The sequence below is a fragment of the Lagopus leucura genome, unplaced genomic scaffold (genome assembly GCF_019238085.1).
Source record: "Lagopus leucura isolate 7727_CA_CO unplaced genomic scaffold, USGS_WTPT01 Super-Scaffold_100001, whole genome shotgun sequence".
NCBI classification, from domain to species: domain Eukaryota; kingdom Metazoa; phylum Chordata; class Aves; order Galliformes; family Phasianidae; genus Lagopus; species Lagopus leucura.
Window position 1 is genome coordinate 26,710,393 of NW_024962262.1, and position 22,896 is coordinate 26,733,288.

Below are 22,896 nucleotides of genomic sequence, written 5' to 3' on the forward strand. Positions count from 1 at the left end.
TCTAACATGATTAAACAACATTCAAAATTTAATTTCTAAAGCACAGCTCTACTAACTGAAATTTTTATTTAAAAATTGAAAGTCAGAAGTGCTCAGTTGCCATCCTTATAAATGTAAACAAACAAATATATTGCTGTGTGCCTTCATCAGTGCCTGTAGGGTTCTATCAAAAATAAGTTGCACTAAATATGGTTGCTAGTGAGAACTGAGTACAGGAATTAAATGTCATCTTACAAAGTGCCAAGATTTTATTCTGAAGAGCAAAATAAAGCCTTTTAAACATCAAGTGAAGCCATTCTTTTAAGTTGTAATTTTATATCATAATGTTGTAAACCATTATGATGATGACATGAAATATATAAATTGGATTTTTGAGTTATAGAGTTTGGAGATAAATTTTAATACTGTGAGTATTTTTTAACTACCATGAGTTCTGAAGTAGGGCTTAAGTGAGACTTCAGTGGTATACACTTTCTCCTGCCAGACAGCAATGAAATAATTTTTTAAACTCCATTCTTTAGTTATTCTAATGTCATTAAGAACTGAAGAGAACAGACAATACTTTTTTGATAACATTTATGAGAAAAATCCCTGACTTGGAATTTATGTAGTTAGGAATACGAAGGATGTCAGCTTCCTTTACAGGCATATAATAAAATAGAACAGCACTAACAGTTATGTGAAAAGCATAAAATTTACAATATGAAAAATATTTTAGAACTTGGAGAGTGAAGTGCTGGTACAGAAGTTCAGATGTTCAGAAGTCAGAAATTAGTTCGGATAGCAAGTAAAGACACATATTCTTTAAGTATGAGAACTCCTTAAGATATCCGAAATCTATTATCATTTGAGTTATTTCCAAAATTTCATTTGGCATATGTAAGCATAATTGAATCATTTACTCTGCACAGTCATGTCTTTCTGATGAGGGAAATGTCATTTTTTATCCTTGTTTTCTCATTTAAAATGATACACTTATTAAAGATGAATTAGTAAATGAATGAATGAAGTATATTTTCTTAACAGACAATCTTGGACTCCTAATACATCATCCACAAACACTCCTGCCACTTCTCCAATCAAGAAAAAAAGGTATTCATTGTTGCCATTGTTTGATTGGTAGAGGACATGTTGCCATTGTTTGATTGGCAGAAGACATATAGCACTGTATTAAACCTCTGTTAATAATTGTATCAAAAAACATTATCAACTTTCTCCTCTAGCAAACTCCAGAATTCTCTGTTTTTTTTTCCCTGAGAGTACTGTGTTGAAGATAGTTTGTACTACCAATTTAAGCTCTGAGGACACAATAATAGATGCTAATTCTTCACTACAGCCCCTAACTCAGCAAAACTATGCCTTTTCAGTGTATAAATTTAAAGTGTTGTAGCACATTCTAATTACAACCAGCTGAAATCTCTGATGCCAAACTTTACCCTGTGCTGTTTCATTACACAAAAACTACACAAATGGTTTTGGAATAGCTAGCTTTAAAAATTTAAATTTCAAATAATATTGACTGAATAAGAGAAAAGACAGAGTGTAGAACAAATAACTTTTTTTTTAGATTCAAAACATACTGCTTGGGATAGCTGTATTTTAATCATACAGTCATAGAATGGTTTGAGTTGGAAGGGACCTTTAACACATAAGTTCCAAACTTCCTGCCATGGGCAGGGACACCTTCCACTAGACTAGTTTGCTCAAAGCCTCATCCAGCCTGGGCTTCAATGTTCTCGCAGTGAAAAAATTCTTCCTAATATCTAATGTAAGTCTACATTCTTTTAGTTTAATACTATTTACCCCTTGTCCTATCGGTATGCACCTCAATAATGAGTCTTTGTAGGCACATTTTAAAAACTGGAAGGCTGAAATAAGGTCTCCCTGTATCCTTCTTTAGGGTGAACAACCTCAATTCTCTCAGCGTCAATTCGTAGGAGAGGTGCTCCAGTGTTCTGATCATTTGGTAGTCCTCTTCTGGATCTGCTCTAGTAGGTCTGCATTTCTCCTATGCTATGGGCCCTTGAGCTCAAGGCAGTAATCCAGGTGAGATCACACAAAGACAGAATAGAGGGGGGATAAGCACCTCCCTCAGCCAGCTGGCCACACTAGTTTTGATGCAGCCCAGGATATGATTGGCGTTCTGGGCTACTAGCACATATAGTTGAGTCATGTTGAGTTTGTTATCCACCCGTGCCCACAAGTCCTTCTCAACAAGCCTGCCCTCAAGCCATTCATCATCTGGTCTGTAGTGAAGTTTGGGATTGTGCTGACCCATGTTCAGGAACTTGCACTTGACGATGAACTTTCTGAAGTTCACATGGGCTATCTCCCAAGCCTGGCTAGATCCCTCTGGATGGCATTCCTTCTCTCTCAGGTGTCAACTGCATGATTCAGCTTGTTATTGTCCATGAACTTGCTGAGTAAGCTCGGTCTATTGTCCACGTCACCAATGAAGATACTCAACAGTTCCACTGCTAGTATGTTGTGCCACTGAGGGATGCCTCCAAGCACAGATCTTCACCTGAACATTGAGACATTGACCACAACTGTTTAGATGTCGCCATTCAGCCAATTCATTATCCTCTGAGTAGTATACCCATCAAAAACATTGATTTGGGACTCTCTTAAGGAACGAAGACATTTTTTCCTTTTTCCAATTACTGGGAAGTTCACTTGGCTTCTGTGACTTTCCACATATGATGGATAGTGACTTTGGGATTCAGCTGCTCCTCATAAGACTTGTGCTCCAGGCTCTTCACAGCTTTGTTGCCCTTCTCTAGACATGTTCCAGGCCTTCAGTGTCTTTCTTGAAGTGAGGGGCCCAAAACTGAACACAGTAGTTGAGATATGGCCTCACCAGAGCTGAGTACAGGGAGACAATCACCTCTCTGGTCCTGCTGGCTAAACTCTTTTTTTATATAAGACAGGATGCCATTGGCATTCTTGGCCATCTAGGCAAACTGCTGGCTTATATTCAGCTGAGGATTGACCAACACCCCCAGATCATTTTCCTCTGTGCAGCTTTCCAGCCACCGTGCTCAAGGCCTGTAGCATTGTGTGGAGCTGTTGTGACCAAAGTGCAGGACTTAACATTTGGTCTCGTTGAACTTCATCTCATTGGTCTCAGCCCAGCCTGTCCAGGTCCCTTTGAAGGGCCTTGTAATCCTCAGCCAGATTGACACATCCTTCCAGGCTGATGTCATTTGCAAACTTACTAAGGGTGCACTCATCCTTTCAGTCACTCATCACCCTCATCCAAATCATCAATAAAGATATTAAACAAGGCCAGCCCCAGTTCCCTGGGGAAACACTCTTGATTGGTCCCCAACTGGATTTAACTCTGTTCACCACCACTTTCTGGGTCTGGCCATTCAGACAAATTTTACCTAGCAAGGAGTGTACCTGTTGAAGCCATGGGCTGCCAGCTTCTCCAGAAGAATATTGTAGGAATCAGCTCTCTCAGCACTTTGGGATGTATTTCATCAGATCCCATGAACTTGCACACATTCAAGTTTTTCAAATTATCTCAAACCTGATCTTCTCCTGTGGTGGGTAAGACTTCATTCCTCCAATCCTTGCCTTGAGACTCTGTGAACTGGGAGGCATAGCAAGAGAAATTGCTGGTGAATACAGACAGAAATGTTGTAGAATACCTCAGTCCTCTCCATATCAGTTATTGTCAGGTTCCCTGTCTCAGTCACCTTTTTGCATAAAGGGCAATCTTCCTTGTCTGTCCCTTCTGAACAGTTTTCAGCCACTCACTAGAGCACTCCAGTCATGTTGTTCATCCCACCATGTTTCAGTATCAGCATTCAGATCACAGCTTTCTAGGTGGACAGCATGTACAAGCTACTCATGTTATCCACGTTATGTGAATTAATATAAATACTTCAACTGGACTTTCAATTGTCTAAAGTTTCTGATGTGTTATTTTTGGAGAGCTGAGGGGCATTCTTCCACCATGTAGCTCGCAAATATACAAAGTGCTACAGCTTTATTAGCTTCGTTAGTTAGAGGCCCAGATCCCTGAATCAGCCAACCTGCCAGTGAAGATTCTTGTTCCTTTCATAGACAAGTGGATCTCATCGTTGCCCAGTAATCTGTTTTCACTGAAATGTATTCTGTGATTGGAAATACCAAAGACACGGCAATGACATGTAGCCAGGTATTAATCTGTGTTTGTCCTGCATAAGAGAGTGTTCTGTACATTCCCTTATCTCTGACTGGCAACATAAAGGAGACTATTTCTTGGGTCCTCGTCCCTTTCACTTGTGTCTCCAAGGCTATGAAGTCCTGCTTTATGTATCCTTTCCATTCATTATTTCTATCTGTGTTGTGTTTTTTTTTCCCATATTCCATGTGCAAACAATATGATCAGTAGTATCATTGATTTCTTTCAAGAAAAGAAGTAAAGCAACAGCTGAAAGTGCTTATAATACAAAACAATTAATAAAAGCCCAAAAATGCTTCTTGAGTTGGTATTCACACCCTTGTTTGCTTTGTACATTCTATTTTGTTGTGTTTTCAGAGAACAATCCACTTATTTCGAACTGTAGAAAAGACAATGTGGTGTCAGAAAATACATTGTACACAATAGTAATTAAATTTATGATGTTATTTCCAATTCCATTCAATTGTCTGGATTTTAAAAAATGGTCTAAAGAGTATAATTATGCAGTTTTTTCAAAATATTAGTAATTTAAGAACCATTACAGACATTCCTACACCATTTCTGAGATTCTAATGTTCTTTCGAGAAGAAACAGACTCAAACTGCTGTTCAATCCCATAACATATACTAATACTTAAGCATTTATTTGTTTACACTGACAGACAATCTTGGATGCCTCCTCCAGTTTCAAGTAATAAGACCATGACAGAAGCAGTGGAATTCAAGCGGTAAGTACTAATGATCATTAGTTACTTCCTTTTGTAATTTTTTGCTAGAGCTGATTTCACATGTAAGCCTACAAGGGTTAAGTAAGACGGTATGGGTAGAAAAAGGATCCCATGTCTAAAGACTTGTTTAGGCTCTAATCAGCTTGGTGCCCATGACTGACTGAGGTGTGTGTGAAGTGCCAAAGACTTCAGGTTGCATAAGTGCTCCTAAATTTTTCTACAATGCATGTATATTTTCTCTGTGATTTTACTTCAGAAATTACTTACTAGTCATATGGGCAGGAATCTCTTAATGCCTCTTGGTCAGACAGACAGGGGCTGACTGACCAATCTGGCGGTCTTCTATGGTGGGGTGATGGCATCAGTGAACAAAGGAAGGCAAATGATGTCTTCTACCTGGATCTGTGCAAGGCCTTTGACACAATCTCACACCATATCATTATCTCTAAAATGGAGAGAGATGAATTTGAAGGGTGGATAGAGATTCCTTGGATGGTCCAGCCAGAGGGTTGTGTTCAATGACTCTTTATCCAGATGGAGGCTGGTGAAACAGTGTATGGGAACTGCTGAGTCACGGCCTGAACCTCTGATTGATCACCTGAGGTGAGCCATGGGTCAGCCAGAGGAGCACAGGTGAAGGCAATTCACCTGTGCTACCGGAAGGGGTGGAGCCAGGCTCCACCCCTCCTGGACCTATTTAAGAGCTGGCTACCAGAGGGGAAGGATCTCTTCTGGAGATCCTCCTCTTTGATATCTTCTAGTGAGCTCAACCCAAGGGTAAGCTCTTCTACTTATTCTCTTTTGTGATCCTTGTTTGCCTTACTCTTTTGATTATATTGCAATTATAACATCTTGGTTATACAGCTTTGCCTTACTCTTTTGATTATATTGCAATTATAACATCTTGGTTATACAAACAGTGTCTCCTCAATAGTCCATTTTGGGACCAGTGCTCTTCAACATATTTATCAGTGACATAGACAGTGGTGTTGAGGGTACCCTCAGGAAGTTTGCTGATGACACCAAGCTGAGTGGTGCAGTTGATATGACAGAAGGAAGGGATGTCATACTGAGGGACTTGGGCAGGCTTGAAATGTGGGACCACGTGAACCTAATGAGGTTCGATAAGACCAAGTGCAGTGCATTACATTTAGGACAGGGCAATCTCAGATATGTATACAGACTGAAAGAAGAACTCATTGAGAGCAGCCCTTTAAAGAAGGATTTAGAGGATTTGGCCAAAATTCAAAGTCACTCACCAACCACTGGAAAGCCAGTTAACAGATATTTTAATATGTCAGCTGCAGTGAATTTATCTGATTTAATTTCAGGATCTCACTATGATCATGGTAATTTTGAAAGCAAGGAATGCTTTCACCTTGCCAACTTCCAATAAAATCCCAAGATTCCTATGTCCTTCTTAGCACTAACTATCCAGTTACTTCTCTACCCTCATCAGACAGAGATGACTGAAATACAGGCCTATTCTTGATGAAGCTTTCATGAACTCTTGCCATTCTTGAATCATCTTACAATGTTACCAAGCATACTTGGTTAAACAGTGATGGGCATTAAATGATTAATTTGTTTATCTTTGAAAAGTGGTTTGAGGATGGGTAAGCTATTTGAAATTGTGAAAATTACTGTAACTAATAATAGCCAAAGGGGAGCCTTTTATTTGCTTATGAGTTTCAGAAAATAAAGTGTGATGTATATATGCTAATAACCACAGTTTTAAAAGGTCACTATCAGTCTTAGGGACAGCTGGGGCAAAGGACTGTCTTTTCTTCAAATACAAGAATGGCCTATGTTCTGCTGTGTTTACTATCTTCAGGAAAGCAGTTCAGCAATGAAGGATTATTTTTCTATTGAGTTTATAATCTGATAACCTTTTCTAATTCTGAGACCCAATTTTAGTTTTCTGTATTCAAGCATGACACATGAACTTTTATAGTGCTTTGTCTCAGTCTTAATGGATGAATAACACCTTACAGAATGCTTAAAAAAAATAAGCTAAGCCTATAAGCAGCTGACTGTAATTGAGTTTTCTGGACTGTGAATTGTATGCTGTAAACAAAACACTATTGATCTGTGATTTACTGGAGAATATTAACTGAAGAATTAGTGCCTTAGTAACACATAAAGTGTATGATTATAATTATATCATTATAGTACTTGGGTTAAACAAATTATATACTACATTAAGAAACAAGGAAAAGTACATTCTTGAAAGAAGAAAAGTAAAATTAATTGCTAATTACTTATCTAAAAGCTTGTAAAGTGCTTCAGTATTACCATTGTGTTTCTGAAATGTTTTCTCTTTCCCAGGGCCATATCATCAGAAAATTTGGAAGATCCAACAAGGTATGCCTTGTTTATCTTGCTTCCTAGTAAGTCTAGATATGCAACACACCGCTATGCACAAACATTGATTATTATTTTATATTTATTCATATAGCATACTTATAATTGTAATACTATGATTTATTTGGTGAGTTTCCTCCACAGTCAGGGTCCCAGAATTGCATGAAGAAGCCATCCTTCTTTGCAGAAATATAGCTATGTTCATAGTTTAAAACACTTCATTGGATATTTACTCAAAATTTTAAAACTGTAGCTGAATAAAAATATTTAAAATTGCTTCAAAATTTTAAATTCACAATTATATATGTAGTTAATGTGACCATTTGTTAATGCTAAACTGATGTTTTAAAGAGTGAAAAAGAGAATGAGTAAGCAAAGAAGGAGAAAATCATAAATCAAAAAGTTATACAAATTCGAATTTTTGTAATACAAAGCATTAACATAGGATGATTTGTTGTAAAGTCCCTCTAAATTTTAGTATTTGCAAAAGCTGCTCCAATTTCAGAAAATAAATTTATTAAAACAATTCATTAATGAAATGTATATTTCACGTGGCCTGTAGTTAAGTAACCTTTTCCTAATAGTCTGTAATTTCATGGCTTATGATAAAGGAAGTTGAAAAACTTGACATAATTTAATTGCCATCTTAATAGAAGGACTGTCTATAGAAACATGGATTCTCATTCCCAGTTGTATCTGCCACCTACTCTTATCATTTCAGTGTTCCAAAAGTGACCAATCTGACTGATCCTGTCAGAAATAAGTAAACATATCTACAATAATAACTAACATAAGTGATAAATTATGTAACCTGTTTCCAAATATCATATGCATTAAGTATGTTTTCACCATTTGTATTGCAGTGCTGTTTTTTCATCAGAACAAGTCACCTCTCAAAAATCAAAGACTGATATGGATGATCAAGCTACAGCAAGGTAACAGACACTGACACAGTTAAAACGATGTTATAGCACATGATAAAATTCATCTTATGTACTCTTCTATTTTTCATTTCCATATTTAATAGCTTTTTTGGTCATGGTGTGTGATAAATGCAGCATTTCTCTACTGCCAACAACTGTCCTAGAAGTATGAAGTTGGAGTCCCACTTCACTGAGTTGCTAAGTTATTTCAGATGTCTTCATTTCAAATTCTTTCAGTGCATCTAGCTTGCATCATAAAGGGCAGTATATAGATAGATGCTGCAAAAAATAAAAAAGGTAGAGGCAGACACATTGCAGTAGCATGGTTTGTATAGTATATTTTCTTGGAGCTTCAAGAAATTGTGGGAGCAGGAGTATGTTCACACTGTTATGTATATAAAAAGTTCCAACTTTGAGATTTTACATAGGAAAAAATAGCACATATCATGACAAATTAGTATGTTTATACAGATGCATTTGTTCTTGTGTTAAGTTAGATGGCATATGTAGTAATGTATCTTAGAAATGTGTCAGTGTAAAGAATACAGTGAAAACGATTGGTAGAAAAGACAGAAATGTTGTTCTACTGAAATTCCAGTCAACTGCAAGAATCTCTACTAACAGAGATGGCGTGTTTTTTCAAAACAATTAGCAATACTGAGGGGTGATGGTTTCCCACTGATGGGAGCTAAGCTCCACCATGCCACTTGCTTGCTCCCCCTCATCCAAACAACAAGGGGAGAAAATACAGTAGAAAAAAAACAGCTCATGGGTTGAGATATTTTGAGTAAAAATATTCTACCAGAATAAAATGCCTGAATATGCAACTAAAAAGTGCATGAATTAGAAGTAGATTTCTAGGTGTGCACTGAGAACTATAGTAGCTCAGATTTGTAGTTTTTAACTGGAAATACTAAATTCTGCAGATACTTAAATCAGTCCAGTTTAGCTAATTCAATTTTACTTGATTCATAATGTGTAGTTTTGTGGTCAGCAGTCACAGTTTATACTATTTTGAATCTTGTTCCCTCCCTTCAGTATGCAAAATCAGTACGGAATAGTTAAGGATAACATGCAGATAACATGACAGTGCAATTCTTTGGAAAAAGCTTTAGTGAAACATTTTCCTGTCAAGAAATGTGGGAGATCTTAGAGAATTAAATATGGCTCTGTATTAATGAGGGAATTCACAGCCATTCTTCACTTGTAAAGGCGTGTAAAAGTCTTAATCCTCAATCAGTCCACATTAATAGTCCCCAGAATCTCTCATTACCATCTTGAGCTTTGTATTCTAGTCCTTCAATTGGCAGAGGGCTGGAGAAATATTTGACTGATCTACAAGTTACTATGGTAACCTCACACTAACTACAGCTATATATGTCACCATGTAAACTATAAGTAGCCTGCAATCTTCATGGGCAAAATTCTGCTCTCTTTCCTCCTGCTATAATTCCTTTACGTTTGGCTGATGATTTATATGTCAACCATCTGTTACTCATGTGTCAATTTCACAAAACTACAAATTTTTGCTGAATTTATGCTAACCAAAAATGCATTAAACAGCTGTCAGCTCATTTCTTCCTCTGAATATGACATATTAATACTATGCTTTTGTCAAAAACGCTTGTGCCATACACAAGAAATAATTGGCAACATTAACAGTATTTCTAGTAACACTGACGTGTGTAAGTAATATATTCTTTATATCCTTCAATATATCCTTATATCCTTTAATTTCACATATTTTTATTCAAAATGCAAAGATTTTCAGGTCATGATTTTTGAAGTTATTCTTAATCGATTTGTCTTTTGTCAAGGATTCTAATATGAATGTTAATGGCATAATGCATTAATTTCAGTAAAAAATAAAGGGAATATGCTAAGTGGTTTTCTATCAAACCTCATTAGTGACATAAAATCTTTTGAAAGGACTTACCTGAAAATGATGGCAGATATTTTCTTTTGGCTGGAAATGTAAGCTTCACTATGCACTGCTAAAAGAAAAGCCTAAGTCTGCCTCTATTATAGTAAAAAACAATGTGTTGTTTTCAAATAGAAGAGTTAGATATAGTATCTGTCTTAAAGCAAAAATGAATTTAGAATACACGGAGGCCACCTATTTGGTATGATTAACAGACCAGAATAGGCAAATTGCAGTTTTTTAGGGCATCTAAAGGTTCCATAGACAGCATAAGTAGGGTAGAAGCCAGAAAAGGCAGAGATAACCACTATAATAATTGTAATAATTCTTGTGTATCTTTTCAGAGTATTACAGGCTGTCCTCAAATCAGTTATCTGGATATTTTTCTGTCTTACACTGTGGGTCCTTTTTCACTCAGAGGATGGTTGATACACTGGAACAGGTTACTATGGAGGTTGTGGATGCCCCATCCCTGGAGGCATTCAAGGCCAGGCTGGATGTGGCTCTGGGCAGCCTGGTCTAGTGGATGGCAACCATGCACATAGCAGGGGGACAGAAACTAGATGATCATTGGGTCCTTTTCAACCCAGGCCATTCTATGATTCTATGGTACCTTTAGTCATTTATACATTGTTTACCAAGTACTTTTTGTATTTTGTTTCCATTTTAGTGGAAAACAAAGATTTTCACTTTTTTCCATTACAGAATCTCAGCAACTATAAAATGCAGTCACTTAGACAACTGCGTTACTGACCATGTCCTGTGGGCAATCTTGTTAAGTCATTTCAAACATCCTGTAAGGGTGTTTAACACAACTTTAGTCTATTTTTCATTATTGATGGTAATAGGGAAATGTATGTTTCTATGAAATACTATTAAGAGAGAGAGTTCACTTACGTTTAACTAAGCTAAGTTCCAAACCACAGGTCTTCCATCTGCAAGATCAGGCTTTTGAGTACCCACAAGATCAGGTTGCTCGGTGCAGCATCTGAGGCATGGACTCAGTTGTGAACAATCCAAATCATTCACTGCAGGTTCTAACATCCCTTATGTACATTTCCAAGTTCCGTCTTGTAACTTTCCATCCCTCCCAAAATGTCAACAGAACACTTAACAAGTCTTCTTCAAGTCAAGGCACTAACTGCCCACACCAGTGCTCATCCAATCAGAGCCACAAATTGCTTCTATTTACACGTTTCTTCTCCAGTCAAGGTCATCACACAGTGATTACATGCCCCACTTGACTTCTTGTCTCCTGGAAACAGTCTTTATTCTCAGTGTCCTCTTCCACATACTATCAAACTTGTTTTTCAGTCTCTACTCTGAACATTATCTTGAACCCCCACAGCCCCATCCAACCTTGAATGTCTCCAGAGATGGAATGTCCACAGCTTCTCTAGGCACCTGTACCAGTGCCTCACCACTCTCTGAGCAAATAATTTCTTCCTATAGCACCTAACTTAAATTTTACCTCTTTTACCTTATAGGAATTTCCCTTCACCCTATCACTATCAACCCATGCAAAAAGTTGGTCTCCTCCTGTTTGTAAATTCTCTCCAAGTATGGAAGGATCACAATGAAGTCTCCCCAAAGACTTTTCCAAGCTGAACAAGCCCAGCTCTTGCAACACTTCTTCATAAGAGAGGTGTTCCAGCCCTCTGATCATTTCTGTGGTCATTCTCTGGACCGGCTCCAACAGCTCCTCATCCTTCTTTTGCTGAGGACTTCAGACTCAAATGCTCTAGATAGGGTCCCACAAGGGTAGAGTAGACAGGAACAATCCCTTCCCTTGTCCTGCTGACCACCCCTGTGTTGATGCAGCCCAGGATACTGTTAGCTCTCTGGGCTGCAAATACACACTGCTGGCACATGTCCAACTTTTTGTCCCCCAGGACACCCAAGCGCTTTTCCACAGGGCTGCTCTCTGTGAGTTCTTTTCCCAGTCTCTATTCATGTCTGGGATTGGCCCAACCAACCCAAGTGCAAAACCTTGCACTTGGTCTTGTTGAACCTCATTAGGTTCATGTGTGCCCACTTTTCAAGCCTATCCAGGTTCCTTCGGATGGCATTCCTTTATTCTATTTTGTCATCAAATTCCTAGTAGTTCATATATTTAAGAAGAAATGTATTGTAGTGCTATAGAAGTATTGTATTTTCATAGGTATATCATATACATCTGAGAAACTTCTGAGGTAAAAGTAGCAGGACCTACATAAGAACTAAGAGAGACATCACAACTCTTGAAGCATCTGAAGTAATATTTGCTTCTAACAGTGAATGACTACTAATCTGCGGAAGCACACATTACAGGAGCTTTTACATATATTTGTCTTTTTTTTTTAACATACCATTTACAGTGCAGATAGGTTGAATAAGATGTCTCAGCTGTGTATTTGTATGTATATGGATGAGAAAGGTAATTTCTAGGCATCAGAATCATAGAATCATAGAACGGTTTGGATTGGAAGAGACCTTTAAGATCATCTAGTGCCAACCCCCTTGCTGTAGGCAGGAAACGAGGAACTAGTATATTTTTGTGATACTTTAGTATTATATTTTCTATAAAGTACTGTACTAGCTTTTTCTGTTCGGTACAGGGTAATTCACTATAATTATTCCTCTTAGAGAGTTGCAAATTTAATGGTTCTGTAAATACACTTTATTATGCTCCTCTTTGCTGATATTCTCTATGACCAGAGGTATGTTACCAGTTTTCATTTTGAAAGATCATGAAAGAATAATACATTAATTACGTGTGCTTATGCCATCTCATGTAATAAGGACACATTTTCCTATGTCCGTCTACATTTTTCAACTTTGAAAGAAAAGGTAAGATACAGATTTTCTCTCATATTTTACTGAGTTTTAAATTTTGAACAAACAGGTATCAGCTTGGAATTTTCCAATCCAGTGGAATCAAGGCCATCCTGTCAGGTCTCCTGAATGAAAATTTATTGATAGAACTATTATCATACAGCTGCAATGAGTACAAAGCTGAGGGAACATTTTAGTACATCTTGAAGCATTTAACAATTATGTCATCCGATTACGTGAAAAGAGAAATCTTTTTTGTGGATAAAGGCAGGTGGCTTCAAACAACCACTAGAAACACACTGGAAAATTACCATTGTTTGGAATAGATTTTAGATGACCAAAAGAAGGCGGCCTGTATCTTACACCAAGTATTCCTTCACCATTGTGGTGGACTATTTATTTACTTTCACTTTCTTATAGGCTATATAATGCTTTAGTAGACCTCTGTTATTCAAAAAGTGTTGGAAATGAAGATAGTATAACAGGAGTCACATAAGTATAGTTGTAATGTAATAGTCACAACTGCAGCCAGACAGCCAGTTCTGGCTTAGACTACAATGGCAATTTATTCCATATAGTTAGGAAAAGATTTCAAAACTGTTTTTAATAGTACAAGTAAATGCACTTATTTTTGATTATATATTTTTGCATTTCAGTAGAAGGCAAAAACACTAATTTACTTTCTAATGATGGAGACCTTCTGCCTGCCCTTTCTGTCAGATTTGCACCTTTTCTGTTGTCGATACAAATGATCTGCTGTAGCAGAGCTTCAGTGCAGAGATCCAAGTTCTTTATTCCTGACTGAAAAGATAATATAGTGTTTGCAAGGTCATACATATTCTCCAACCAAAACTGAGTAAGACTGTTCTTTCTTCAGTGATCTTTCCTAGTCTACCTTCTAAAAACATTCTGATCAACAGCTTCTTCCTCTGTATTTAACTCTGAAATTCTCTATGCTAAGCATTACACTGGTTTTGGCACTGTTCAAACTGGCATTCACAGTTGACTGCAGACCTCTTCTGTTCCATCATCCTCTGGTCTTGGTCTGAATGAAGATTCCTGGTGCTCGTTAGTGAGCGTAGCGGTGTAGAAGGAAATGCAGCCTGCCTCAAAATAGATGTCACTCTCTTAATGAACTTCCTTATTCTTTCTCATTTATACATGAAAAAAGTCTGATATAAGGATAGTAAAGCAGCCATGCATGGCAGATCAAAATTCAGATAGGCCCATGGTGTTAAGCTTTTCAGTGAGGTGCCTGACATACTTAATATATTCTAGACCACCTCCCTTAGTTCACACTTGGAAGGTCCAGTTGGCAACCATTTATTTTTGTAACCTCAAACTGTCTTCTGTGCTGAAACTACCAGATCAGAAATTCCCTTAATGTTTTTGCCAGAGTTTATCAGCATAGCCTTTACATATTCAGTCTTGATAGAGGAAAAAACTGTGGATCAGGTGCTTCATGAGATCAACTGGGAAATATTACTGGAGAAAGGCTAACAGATACTTGTTTTGTATCACATCTAGAAAAGTCAGTTCTGAGCAGGCAGCTACTTGATGGTTATCAAGAGATTCCTAATTTTGTCACAATGGCTATCCATATCAAAAGAATTTCCTTCTTGCACAGTATGTGTCATCATGACCTGTAGAAATTCACCATAGGAGCCAACAGTCAGAGTGGTGTTTTAGTAAATTTCATGGGCAGCTCCTCCATATCCAACAGTCAGTAAATCTGAAATTCGTGTGCTAATTCTATTGTCCATAAAACACCACCTACAATGTTGAAGTCTTGTATACATAGCTGTTAGTGCATCAGCAAAGAGATATTCTAGGTAATGAGACAAATCTTTCAGTAATTAGGGAACATCTGAACCTAGAAATGGACTAGTCAAGACTTTTATAGCTTTCATAGCTTAAGTATACACATTCACTGAATGAGTAGGGAATTTCTGTCACTTAATTTTCTACCTTGTACTCAGGATGCGTCATTCAAGAGTATGGCCAGTACTGGTTTAAAATTTCTCTTCTCACTCTCCCACTTGCATCCAAGATCAGATTAAGTTTGACCTCATTAAGTTTGACCTCAGCACAATGACACAGTAATGCGGTCAAACATTTTAAGATCTATTTTAGATATATTTAGATATATTTTTTCAAGCCAAGCAAGACAAACAGAAAAAAAAAAAAAAAAAAAAAAAAAAACAACCACCAAAACTATTAGCTGTACTTGAATTTGTGGATAGGATTCATTTTCCTTTTTCTTCTTTGATGGTGATCTGACTCGTCACCAAACTAGAATTACAGAACTATTACCCACTGAAATAAGTGAGACTCATAAATGTATCTGACAAAGGACTGGAAAATATTAGAGCTTTATCTGATGTGAACTGAGTTAGAACTCAAATGCAGAATGAAATTCAAAGCAAAATGTAGACAATTCAATTTCTGAATTTGTGATACAGAGCATAAAAGAAAAAATCGTAATTTGTGGTTACATTATACATCAATTTCAGTGCCTTCAAAGTTTACTCACTCAATATGTCTGTAGGTCTTTTATGCATTAAATCTATAAAGACATTCAGTAGCTAACATTAGCAAAGCGAAATAGCCCAAAATAAATAATTTTTCTGTAAATGTAGAAACTTTCACTGGTATTGATTCAGGGTCAGATACATCATGCTTTCGAAAATCAGCTAATCTCTGGAGAGCTTTTTATCTGAATGATTTCCTTTTAGTTTGTGTCTGAGAAGCACAGGTGTTGAAGATGTGGCAAAAGAGAACTATCTGGTTAAATAACCAATAATTTTTGCATGCAGCTTGACTTGATAGCAATTTTTTAAACATATTTATCTTCGTTGGCATTCTTTTTTTTCTTTTTTTTTTCTGCTGGATTCTCTTCATTAGTTATCACATCTCTAATCCTATTTCGCACAAAGAGCTAGAGGTATGAAAAAAGAAAGCACCAGCAAAATTCATAGTTGAAAAGATTTTTGGAATGAGGCCCATGATGGCCCAGTTGCACAAGAGTTTTTCTGTCTTTCAAACTGGGCCTTTTTTGTAGACCCAAAGTGCTATTTTAGGCACTTTTCTGTAAGGGAATGTTAAGAGCAGAAAGGCTTTTTTTAAAAAAAATTATTTCTTTTTTTCTCTTGGATGTGGTCACTTATTAATGGAAAAGCAAATGAATCAATGGAAATGCAGTCCATACTTTTGTGATAATTACAAGCACATCTACAACTTAAGAAATTTATTAATTTTGTCAATACTATATTTAATCAAATCATTTTATATAACATATGATAATAAAACTTTCTGCACTGTGTTCCAAATATTTTATTTTTTTTAATGCAAAATACAAAAAAATGTATTTGTTATCCTGAACTGGGTGCTCCAAAAAAATCTAGTCACGTCCTGAGGTTGTATTAATGCATTTAATCTTCTTGAATTTATGAACAAACAATATATTCTTTTCCTGGCAAGCTTTCTAACCTGCTTCCTTCCCATCAATTTCTAAAAATATTCACCCCAGGCAGAATGTTTACAGTGGTGTAATGGCTGTCTCTGAAAATACTGTGTTTGGAGGGGACATCTTTCAGAATGTCTTATGAGAAATGTCAGTATCTATTACAAGCCATCTACCATATTTGAAAGACATTTCTCCAATTTTGTCTAAATTGCTGTATGTAATCCTAGAAAATTTATACTGTGGTTTTCCATTGTCATCTATAGCCTAAAAAACTGCTGACAAATTTAAGAATATATTACATTCAGCCATGTTTGGACACCAATTCATTTTTCAAATAACACTTGTATCTGAAATGGGAAATACTTCCCCACAATGGCTTTTTACTCTATGAAATTTTCTGATATTAAAAGAGCTTATTTAATAAATGAGTTTATGGGTTAGTCTCTTCCCCACTTTAATACTTGACATCTCTTTTAGAAATATTAGTAGACGTGACATTGGGTTATATGATTTTATCTGAAGTTACTGCCACTGTTCTATTATAATAGTTAATGTAATTTTTCTAAGGGCAAGAGAAATTACAAAAATCTCTGAAAGTATGCCCAGTGCATAATCATTTAAATTCTGATTGACCCACTAAATCCTGCAGTTTGCCCCACTCTACATTTTATCCTTTTATAAGTAATAACTTAGGTTCAACAAGGCCAAGTGCCGGGTCCTGCACTTTGGAGACAATAACCCCATGCAGCGCTATAGGCCTGGGGATGAGAGGCTGGAAAGGGACCTGGGGGTGTTGGTTGATGCTCGGCTGAACATGAGACGACAGTGTGTCCAGGTGGCCAAGAGGGCCAACCATCCTGGCCTGCATTAGAAATAGTGTGGCCAACAGGAGCAGGGAGGTGATCATCCCCCTGTACTCAGCACTGGTGAGGCCGCACCTCGAGTACTGTGTTCCGTTTTGGGCCCCTCATTACAAGAAAGGCATTGAGGTCCTGGAACGTGTCCAGAGAAGGGCAACGAAACTGGCAAAACGTTTGGAGCACAAGTCTTATGAGGAGCGGCTGAGGGAGCTGGGATTGTTTAGTCTGGAGAGGAGGAGGCTCAGGGGAGACCTCATTGCACTCTACAACTTCCTGAAGGGAGGCTGTGGTGAAGAGGGGTTTGGCCTCTTATCCCACGCAACAAACAGGACCAGAGGAAATGGCCGCAAGTTGTACCAGAGGAGGTTCAGATTAGACATAAGAAAGAACTTTTTCTCTCAGAGAGTGGTCAGGCACTAGAATGGCCTGCCCAGGGAGGTGGGGGGAGTCACGTCACTGACAGTGTTCAAGAGGCGTCTGGATGAGGAGCTACAAGATAAGGGTTAGTAGCCTGTGTTAGCAGTGGTAATGAGAGGATGGTTGGACTGGATGATCTTGCGGGTAGTTTCCAACCTTGTGATTCTATGATTCTATGAACTCTTTAACTTCAGTGACTACTAATCTGAGCTGTGCTGGAACCAACAGCCTGGGGTGATATTCTTCTGTGACTTCTCCTTTGCTCTTCCCAGCTACCATAAAGCAAGGAATTTGCAAGATGTCAGCCCTGATTACTTTCTGCAGTCCTGTCAAGCAGCTGTTTCTCAAAGTTGAAAGTTAGTGAAATCTTAACAGCGCAATAAATTTAAAATCTTCTGAGGGTCATGTTCTGTACATACTTTGTTCCATAGGAGCCATAAACTGTAGCTGAACAGGTCGGTCAGCATGTGTTTTTGTGCTGAAAGCTGCAGCTACAACTCTCCATCCCCTCTCTAAGACTCTTCAGTGTTACCCTTCTGTAAATCAGGCTTCTTGTTGTCAGGGTGTGTGAGTACAGCCTGGACTTATTACTTCTGTTAGAATCCCTTTGGACAGCAAGTCTTCCTCACTAGTCAGTCAGTACATTCTAATACACAAAATATTGAAAATAATGTGTGAAGAGGTAAAAAATGCTGCTGTCTGTGAAATCATGACGGTTTGAAGTCTACAGAATGGAACAAACTCAGCATCAGGGTTTGATATGGCCAGTAGAAACCTTTCTACCCCAATGGTACCCTTGGGTGCATTAAAAAGAGCATGGCCAGCAAGTAAAGGGAAGTGATCTTCCCCCTCTACTCTGTACCGGTGAGGCCACATTTACAATACTGCAACCAGTTTTGAGCCCCAGTTCAAAAAAGACAGGGATCTCCTAGAAGTAGTCCAGCAGAGAACCACTAAGATGATAAAGGGCCTGAAGCATCTCCCATGTGAGGGAAAGCTGAGTGACCTTGGTCTGTTCAGTCTGGGAAAAAGAAGACTGAAGGAGAATCTAATAAATGTTAATATATATCTAAAGGGAGGTGGGAGGCAAATGGGTGATGCCAGGCTCTTCTTGATGGTGTATAGTGACAGGAGTAATGGCCTAAATCTTGTGCATAGGCAGTTCCATACTAACATGCAGAAGAACTTTATGGCAAGGATGATGGAGCACTGGAACAGATTGGTTGGAGAAGTTGTAGAGTCTCTTTCTCTGGATATTCAAGACCCTTTTGGATGCCTATGTGTGCAATAAGAATGCCAACTTATTGTAGGGAACCTGCTTTAGGAGGGGCATTGGACTCAACGAACTCTTGTAGTCCTTTCAACCCCTGCAGTTCTGTGATTCTGATTCGGAAACAATGATTCTTAAATTATTGTAGTCTTGTAAATCTACTTTTGTCATTGTTTATAAAAATGCAGTACATAAATGGTGAACTATTGCAGTTAATTCTAGTTTTTGTTGTTTAAAAGCTATGCAAAGTAAACACAGCAATTTAAGGTAAAGCAAATTGAGTTATTCAGGAAGATCAGACATTTAAGGAAGAATCTTTATCTTGAGGAATTTTCTTTGTTCCCTGTTGACAGAAAAATGCTATCTAGATGAACAACAAATATGTGACCAGTGCTCTATAATTAATCTCTATAGTATTATGAATTCCACGAAGATGCATTTGATAGAAAACCATTAAGACATTTTATTACTTCTTTCAAAGATTAATACAAAAAGTTCTAGAGTTCTAGCATTTGGCCTTTTGGTAGGAGCACACCATGTCTGTTGGCTTTTTTTTTAATAGAAAGATGTCTTCAATTAATTTGTCTGTTTAAAAGAAAAATCCCCAGGAAATATTTTAAAAATGCCAAATTGAAAATTGCAAAAAAATGAATACAATATTTTATATATATACCTCGAGTGAAAATGTCAAGTGTATCTGTTTAAATGAGCTAAGTCTTAGAAAAAGCCAATTGGAATGTAGTTCCCCAGCTGTCTATATTCCTTTGAAAATCAGACAGAGCATACTACCCTGAAAGGATCTGCAGAGTATACTATCCTGCAGATATCCATACTATGCAGAGCATACTATCCTTCAGAGTCTTTACGTTTCACTAAGATTCTGTTTCATGGCAGAACTGTGCAGAACGAAATCTCATATGGAATATAGTTGTTGGCTATCAAGTTATCAATAGTGGAGCACTGTCATACTATTATAAGCACCATTCTTTTCCAAATTGCCTACTTAAGAAATTTTTTTTTTAAATCATTTATTCGTTGTTGTAATGAGTTAAGTTTACTAGATGGTAATTTCTTGGTAATGTTGCTATAAGCTTTGCAGTACAGGAGTTTTCAGTTGGAAAAATGGATTTTTCATGGACGTGAGGTATTATGCAGAAGCATATTGACACTGGTTAAATCCTATGAAAAGAGATAAAAGCATTCAAGCAACACCCCATTTTTGGATTTGATACTATTAAATTTTCCAACTGACTGTTTTGGCCTGAAAGGGTTAGTCTGTAACTATTTTTTTTTTAGGTAAGGAATTATTCATGCAGGTGTCAGAAATATTTGACTGATTTTATTTCTGGTAAAGATACTTTCTATGTCTTAGCAAGTTAAAGGACAGACACTTTCTGAAGCTGCCTGTGATGTGCTCAGCAGGAAAATTATAAAAGGTGTAACTTCTTTCCAAAACCTAATCTGGTGATTTTATTCTAGCAGGAGTATGTGCTCATGTACACATGTCTGAGTCTATGAATTTATCTGAATTATAACAGTGATGTGTGCTTTGAACTTTATATCAGTTTAATTTCAACTTTCATTAAGAATGTGAATTATAATTTCATTTTAAATGATATGTATTGGCTAACTGGTAGCAGGATATATACATTTTGATTTGATTTTTTTTTTGTTCTGTCTGTAAAGGAATCAAGACCCTGATGATCTCATCAAAGTGAATCCGCAGTCTTTCACAAGCAACAAGGAGTAAGTCTTCAAAACTTTTCAGGCCCTACTTTTCTAAGGCAGTTCTAGTTTGTAATAACGTGAATGTCAGAAAAGGTAATGTTGCTAAACTCTACAATGTTTCTAGATTAGTAAGAGGCATTCTTTATACAGAATGACATTAACATAAACATAAAAACACAGATGAATTAATTGGTGCATGCACTGTCAGCTGAGCAAATGTTATCGATGGCAAGTTTCTATACATACCCAACATGCTTCTCAATAATCTATTACAGAAATATATTAATATAGTTAGGGAAGGTGCATTGAACAAAATATTGTATAAATCACGGATGGTAAGTATTGCTCCAATAGCATGTAACAAAGCATTTCAGTCAGCCAAGGGAAGTGAGCCATGAAGAGCAGCTTGAACCTACGATTTCGAACTGCATGTCAGTTCACTTTGTTTCAGGCCAAATTTCTTATGGTCTATAATCAGTCCTTCAGCATACAGAAAAGGAACTGCTAGTGCTAGAAGAGCTATATAATGTACTGTGCTATTAAGTGCTATGTAGCCTTTTTCACATCTTACACTAGAATTGTGTGATAACTTCAAGAAACAGCACATAAATGTTGCCAACATGTGATCATCCATTTTTTAATACACAATCTTGTCTATATGTAGACATACATATAAATTTGTGTAATTTGTATACAGTTTAGTACTAAACTGTAGGTTGAATATGACTTTTTTTTTTTTTTCTTTTTTACGAATTTTAATTTACAGAGAATGTATTAGGACAGAGTCCAAGACTTTGAAGCACTGCTTAATTCTGGAAGACATCCAGAGCTGTACAATCAATAAGTTCATTCTGGATTAAAGTCTCCAACTCTGTTATCAGCTTCAAAGAGCTAGTGCACCTTTTTCTTTTGCTCTCTTCCTCTACCTAAAAAGAGTTAAGATTTATTGCAATAGTTACAGTGCTTTTCATAGATCATCATTTCCTTTAGTTAGGTGAACCAATATAAAGTCAGTTTAAAGAAATTATTACTCTTTACCTCTTTCCAGCTAGAGAGAATATTCTAACAGTTTATTTGTTTGTTGTTTCAGAGTAAAAGACGTTGAGGATTTTACTGAAATAAATGCTGCTTCTCAGAAAAATAAGAGGCAAGACTGTCTTCTTTCCCTTACATACTTCTAAAAGCTCTTTGGTTAGATAATGATACTAATACACTCTCTCCTATAAAGGAATGACGGAAGTCAAAATTAATACTTGAATTTGAGCTAATTACTTAAAATTCCTCATTAAATACGGGATGGTAAACATAAATAATTTAGTGTGGAAAAAACTTAGTTCTTGATTTTATCTTATACAAACTTAAACAGTGCATGACCATGTTTTTTAATTACAGACCACTTAATATGAAATGTTGTTATCAAATCAGCTGTTTCACAGCCAATGAGTTAGTAGTTACTAGTATAAATGTTGTCATAAGGTCCTAGAGAATATATGGAGACCTAAGCTGTAGTAAGACAAAACAGTGCTGGATATAACTGCAAAGCAAATAACACATTTTGGCAACCATTGCGCTGGTGCCTGCACTAAATATAACCATATTACCAAGTTAAAATGACATAATTATATAGTCTACTTAGAAGATGTAAACAGACTCTTCAGCTGTAGCGTGGCAAGATGATGAGATGTAAGAGTCATAAATAGAAATGGGAGATTCATATATTATGTAAGGAGGAGGTTCAGCAGTGGAGGAGCTTGGGTAAAGATGTTGTGCTACTTCTGTCCTTGGAGGTTTTCAGGGGTCAATTGCAAAAATCCTGAGTGAGCTGGTCAGAACTCAGAGGTTTAGAGACCTCAGAAGAACCCTTCCAACCTGACTTATCATACAGTCCTATGATGCAAGAGAGACATGGACATACTGCAAAGAGTCCAACAGAGGATTACCAAGATGATCAAGGGATTGAAGCATTTATCCTCTGGGGAGAGGCTGAGAGAGCTGGGACTGTTCAGCCTGGGGAAGAGGAGTCTTGGGAGACCGTATCAACTACTTTAAATATACCTGAGAGGAGAATGCAGAGAAGGCACAGCCAGGTTCTTTTCAATGGTGCGATGAGAAGATGCAGTGGGCACTAACTGGGACACAAGAGATTTCATCTGAACACCAGGAAACACTTCTATGCCATTTGGGTGATGGAGCACTGGCACAGGTTTCCCAGAGAGGAATGCCCATAAATGG

General features: G+C 37.2%; 1 protein-coding gene across 1 annotated transcript in view; it reads left to right on the forward strand.

Annotated features, from left to right (window-relative positions):
* SCEL (sciellin) overlaps positions 1-22,896 on the forward strand; it is a 52,306-nt gene that overhangs the window by 18,799 nt on the left and 10,611 nt on the right. The window contains exons 7-12 of the mRNA XM_042868494.1: positions 1,027-1,092; positions 4,836-4,901; positions 7,230-7,265; positions 8,129-8,200; positions 20,623-20,682; positions 21,755-21,811. Of these exons, the coding sequence (XP_042724428.1) occupies positions 1,027-1,092; positions 4,836-4,901; positions 7,230-7,265; positions 8,129-8,200; positions 20,623-20,682; positions 21,755-21,811 (357 nt within the window). The remainder of the gene's footprint in view (positions 1-1,026; positions 1,093-4,835; positions 4,902-7,229; positions 7,266-8,128; positions 8,201-20,622; positions 20,683-21,754; positions 21,812-22,896) is intronic.